Below are 6,066 nucleotides of genomic sequence, written 5' to 3' on the forward strand. Positions count from 1 at the left end.
AAGAAGGAAGTAATATTGAAAATGACATTTAAACTCTACATTAAATGTCTTTATCTAATTAAACTTTATTGAAATGTGTACTTCTAGAAGAGAAATTGAGAAGTAGAGGAAAAAATCTTAAAATTGGACAAATAAGATAATTTTATAAAAAATAAAACAAGTTTAGGTTTAGGTTTTAGCTCATGAACCCATCAAAAGTTCATGGCCAATTTTAAATATTATTAGGGTATACAAAAATATATAGAAGTAGCATGAGAGAATTGAAATAGATCTTGCAATATAAACAAAGTAGCTGTTATTTTTTAGAAATTTTAGTTTCCCTAAATAGTTAATACCAATTTTCATTTATCGATATCATTCAATAGAATTCATGTTGCTTCAATTTGAAATGTCAAATTAGAATTTGAAACCATTTGTCAGTCAAGAAAGATTAACGGTAAAGTTTATAAAAAGTTTAAATGTTTTAGTATAGAAATTCTGAAGTGACTGTATTTCTAAATATTTTCTAATCTGTCAAATCCATAATCCTAATATCAAGTTTATATTCAGATGAACTTGAAAGGACTAATAAACATCTTATAATATTAAAAATGCAACCTTTAATAGTAGATACCTATTTTGTTTGAAATATTTCTTTTCCAACATTGTATATTAGTAATAATATACAAGTCAACTGTTGCGAATTTTAGTTCCATTAACTAAACTTTACCCCTTTGCCAAAAAGGTAAGAAGTGGCTTACAGGGATAATAAAAATAGAAGTAGTAAATCAAAATTATGAAAGTAGGTAAAAGCAAATCATAAACACCATATATGTAGAGTGTTCATTAGGTAGAAGTCAAGGCAAAAAAGGAGAATGTAATGTTTCATAACTCATTCCCAAAAAGACATTCACGTGGTCCTGAAATTAAATTCTAAAAGTGTTTTCTGACATGAGACTTTTAGAGTTCATTGAGGAAATACAATGGCTAAGTCCTCAACAATATTTTATAATAAATACAAAGTCAATATTTATAGGGCCATTTTCTATAATAATCCTTTGATAAAAGCTGAAGGTATAATGTCCAATTCAGTGTAGGTGATTTTGCCAGGGAAAAAAGCTAACATGGTCCATGTATTTGGCCTTTTAGGAATCACTGGAATACAGTAAGAGTATCTAGTTCTGCCGTGGACAACAGATGTGTAGATGATCTTCCTCAGACACCTCTTCTCTCAGTTTAGGCCCTTGATAGGAGCTGGATTGCAAAATTTTCAAAGGTATAGTCTCTGAGGACAGCCTTGGTGTTTCATGTTGATCCCTTTGGAAATCACATTTTAATTATTTGTTTTGATGAGAGTAGAAAGAAGAGTGATGGGAGAAAGAAGAAAAGAAGAGGAAAGGCAGGGTCAAAATAATCTTATGAAAGCCTGCCACGTTCTGTAACCTACATGGAAGGCCCCCAGCTCTGCATGGAGGTTGGCCATTAGGATAGTGCTATGTAGACAAAGCTGCGTTTGTCTTAAGAGGTAGACTCATATTCATTTCAGCATTCGAGAATGTGTTCATTTTATGTTTCAGAATTTTTGCTTTTCTCAGTGTAAGAGAGAGGATCAAAGTGTTCTTTCTACTCTTAACACTCACCATTCAACGCAACACTTCTGACATAGATATTGAGGGGGGATTCCCCACATTCCAAGCAGGCAGTCCTCCAGCAGACAACAGCAGCATGTCTGATAATTTAACTCAATTCTGACACTGTCTACCTGGAGTTAGAGTCAGCTCCCACAGGTTAAAGGCTCAGTCCCACAAGATAGCCCCCACTTTAGATGCCAGTCGAAAAGTAGGTTGTCATTTATACCACTTCCTCAGAGTCAATGAATTTGCTACAATGGCTCGCAGGATTCAGGGAAACACTTAATATTTACCAGTTTATTTTAAAGGATATTACGAAAGATATCGATGAAGAGATGGCTAGAGCAAGGTGTATGGGAAGGGCGCTCTCTTTGGTGCACCACCCCTCAGGAACCTCCATATGTTCAGCTACCTGGAAGCTCCCTGAACCCAGTCCTTTTGGGTGTTTATGCAAGCTTCCTTATGTAAGCATGATTGATTTTTCTTTTTCTTTTTTTTTTTTTTTTTTTTTAGTTTTTAAAAAAGTTTTTCTTTTTTCGAGATAGGATCTTGCTGTGTTCCCCAGGCTAGAGTGCAGTGGTGTAATCATAGCTCATTGTAATGAACTCCTGGGCTCAAGTGATCCTCCTGCCTCAGCCTCCTGAGTAGCTTGGACTACAGATGCATGTGCCACCATGTCTGGCTAATTTATTTTTTGTAGAGATGGGATCTCACTATGTTGCCCAGGCTGGTTTTGAATTCCTGGGCTCAAATGATTCTCCCGCCTTGGCCTCCTAAAGTACTGAAATTATAGGGATGAGCCACTGAGCCTGCCCCTGGCATGACTGATTAAGTCATCGGCCACGTGAACAACTTAACCTTCAACCTCTCTTCCCTCCCCAGAGGTTGGGGTTGGGGCTGAAAGTTCCGACCCTCTAATCACAAGCGTGGCTCCCCTAGCAGCCAGGTTCCATGCTGAGGCTAGTCAGGAGTCCATCAAGAGTCTCATTAGAACGAAAGATGCTCTTATCACCCAAGAAATTCCAAGGGATTTAGGAGCACCTTGCCTATTTTAACTGTTTTTAAGTGGCATTCAGATACATTCACATTGCTGTGTAACCATCACCACCATCCAGCTCCAGAACTTTTTCATCTTCCCAAACAGAGACTGCACCATTCAACAAAACTCCCTATTCCTCCTTCCCTCCAGACCCTGTGGTATGTTGTTTAATGGCACAGTTCCCTGAGAAGTGGATAATATTATTCTCATTTAAGAGGTGAGGAAAATGAAGCTCAGAACACTCATCCAAGGTTGTAGAGTTAGTATACGGATAAATGAGGATTCAAGTCTGAGTGTTTCTGGCTCTGAAGCAGAGTTTGCGTGGTTCATAGGCCTTCTTTAGGCTGCAGACATGTTTTGCTAGGTCTGCGTAGTGTTTTCAAATAATGTGGATGAGGCTGCATTTTCATGCAGCCGTCAGTGGCACAGAGGGGCAGCCGTGCCTGTGGCAGGGTGATGCTCTCGGTCTCTCACTTGAACTGCTGTCCTGGCTCTGAAGGCCTTGTGCTTCCCACTACGCTGTGCTGCCTGATTCACTTGTCCTAAGGGTCTCCTGAAGGGAACAACCCTCAAACTGGTTTAGGAATGAGCCTTGGTTCACAGTTACCTCTCTTACTGGAAGTATATTAATGAATGTATTTTTGACTCAGCTGGATTCCATGTTCAATTTTAGGACATCCATCACAGAGGAGTAAGAAGACCTTAGGGCAGAAACTCTTGGGTATGCTCCCTTCAGAAAACAGTTCCAAGCGAACAGAAGACCAGGATAACCCTCAAGAAGTCTTTAAGATATTAATAGATTTGGTTAGTATCTTTGCTTTCTTTTTGTTGCAGGTTGTGGTTAAGCTAATCTGTTTGCTTCCTATTAATTCAACTCTTTCCCTCTCTTTACTTGTACTTGCCTTTTATGCTCTTTTCCCAGCTGGGGTACAGTACTCCAAATTCTTGATCTTTAGCTCCTTAAACTCCCCGAATGTTCTTTCCTTCTATTCATGTTCTGTGCAGGGTTAAAGCTCCACCTCTGAAAAGAGGGGGCTCCTGGAACTAACTCTAGCCAGCTCTGTCGTCTGGATTTGTATATGCAGTTCGTGACAAGACTGTTTATTCAGCATTTTTAAAGTGTTCAAGGCACTTCTTCACACATTGTGTCCCTTAATCATTACCACTACCCTGAAATCAGTCCTGTTAGTCACACTCCACAGATGACTAAACTAAGACACTGAGAGACTCAGGTTATACGAACATAACTCTAAAGAGTGTTAGTTATTTGCATATAGATGTATAAAAACAATTTATAACTCAAACATTCCTTTAGAAATAAGTACCTGTTGATATTATATATGTAGACACATCTATACCCCTATATATGATTTTTTTCCTCCTTTCTCTCTAGATGACTTATAAAACTTTCAGTAGAAGGAATGCTGTCTTTTGTGTTTAAAAATAATCCTCAATAACATGTAGCATAATGTTTGAGGATCAGGTGACACCTAATTAATTTATTATATTGATTGACTTGACAGATTTAGGGTTGAATGTTTGATAAAATACTGCAGTCCTTCTTTCTCTGAATATATTCTGTGATTTATTGACTAATTGGTACATTTTTAATTTCTGTGCATGCAGTTGAATGATAAAGAAGAAGCTTTGGCACATCAGAGAAAAGTTAGTTACATGCTTGCTCAGGCATTGGAAGACAAAAACACTGTCTCAAAAGAGAGTGAAGAAAAAAATCCTATGAAAGCGAATTTTCCATTCAAAAACCCCCGGCACAAAACTTCAGAATTCTCTGTTTTGCATGATCCTGTACATTCAAGTGTCCAAACTTTTAATTCTGTGGGCTGCATTTGTTCAAATCAGCACCCTCAAACAGATCCAAACTACACAAGAACTCTTAAAAGATCCTGTTCTTTGCCATCAAGTATCATATTTTGAAGACAAACCAGTTGAAATTAGAACTGAGAGCTGTTTATATCAGGAGACTTTGAAAAAGGGTTATGTAAATGTTGCTACATCTTGAGAAGCTGTATGTTTTCCAGGCATTTCTAAATTTTCGGAGGCAGCTTAAATCAAACATTTTCTATATTTTCTACAAGAAATTATTTAGTATTCTCTGTTGACACATTTATAAATGATATTACTACAGAGTATGAAGTTTTCAGTATTTGCCAACATCTTAAAAACCAACAAAATGATTTTGGTGGAAAGCAAAAAAATTATTTAATGATTTAAATTGACTATAGGGGTCTTAGATTGGCTACATCAGCAGTGTAACAGTGTATCTTAATGCTCTAAGAAGTAACAATGCCTAGGGGTGACTGAATGTTAATTTTTTTTAAATATACGAGATCTGTCTGGAAAGTATCCAGCCCTGTAATATGAAAAATAGACATTTATTGAACAAGATACAAGAAACATTGTGATAGGACAATCATGCCTCAGTCCCCTTCAGAGTAGGCACCTTGGGACCTCGCACGGTTCTCCCAGCATCTCTTAACCCGTACACGTTCAACATTCTCAGGTGCTCTGCTTGTTGCAGGCCTTCCAGAACATTGTTCACTTTCGACAGATTCTCGACCATCTGTGAAGCGTTTGTACCCCACTTATTTGTGCTGCACTCATTGCATCCTCCCCAAAAACCTTCTGAATCATCCAGATAATTTCCGAGGAGGAATGTTCAAGCTTAACACAAAGTTTGATGCAGATTCGTTGCTCTAGTCACTCAGTCATTTTGAATGCCACGGCCACACCATACACCTGCTCACTCAGCGGCGTCTAGCGCCCCACTGACTGGTACAGTGAAGTTGGCATTGTTCACGCATGCGCATGCGGGTTACTTGATGTCACAGAAACTGTGCTCATTAAATTAACAGTGGCTGGATACTTTCCAGACAGACCTCGTATTTATCTTGTTTTCGTTGCCTTTTTTGGGGATTTTTCATTTACCATATAAAGTTTAAAAATAACAATTTCCTTAAGTTAACTTCAATTAGAAAGTTGCGATTGTGGGAATTTGGCAGAAATATATTCAGAGTCATTGCTAGTCACCTTCATAGCTTCTTTTTTTGTCAGAGTGGTAACATTTAATAGTGAAATCTGCACAGATCTGTAGCCAGATCTACTTAACAGCTCTCTCTCCGATTGCATCCTGTGAGGTGGTAATGTGATGGGCCAGGAAATGGGGTCTCAGTGATCTTGAGAAGCTGCCTGAGCCAAGGTGAATTCTAGGGTTATGCTTTTACTTGCTATGCGATTTTATATAAATCAAGATCTGGATGTCAGAGTAAAGTTTATTGGGGTCACTGGAAAATAATATAAACACTGCAGTTTTCTAGTCATGAGATATTTTATTAATAATCCCTTGTTTGTTACAAAACATTGAGAATTAAAGACAGAATACTTTTTTTTTTTTTTTTT

At 37.8% G+C, this 6,066-nt stretch overlaps 1 protein-coding gene across 1 annotated transcript in view; it reads left to right on the forward strand.

The window, feature by feature from the left end:
* The window catches only part of CCDC125 (coiled-coil domain containing 125), a 47,204-nt gene extending 42,581 nt beyond the window's left edge, over positions 1-4,623 (forward strand). The window contains exons 10-11 of the mRNA XM_012664497.1: positions 3,323-3,453; positions 4,276-4,623. Coding sequence (XP_012519951.1) covers positions 3,323-3,453; positions 4,276-4,584 — 440 coding nt within the window. The 3' untranslated portion in view covers positions 4,585-4,623. The remainder of the gene's footprint in view (positions 1-3,322; positions 3,454-4,275) is intronic.
* Positions 4,624-6,066: the final 1,443 nt, after the last annotated feature.

This window comes from Propithecus coquereli, unplaced genomic scaffold (genome assembly GCF_000956105.1).
Source record: "Propithecus coquereli isolate 6110/MARCELLA unplaced genomic scaffold, Pcoq_1.0 Scaffold9, whole genome shotgun sequence".
Taxonomy (NCBI): Eukaryota; Metazoa; Chordata; class Mammalia; order Primates; family Indriidae; genus Propithecus; species Propithecus coquereli.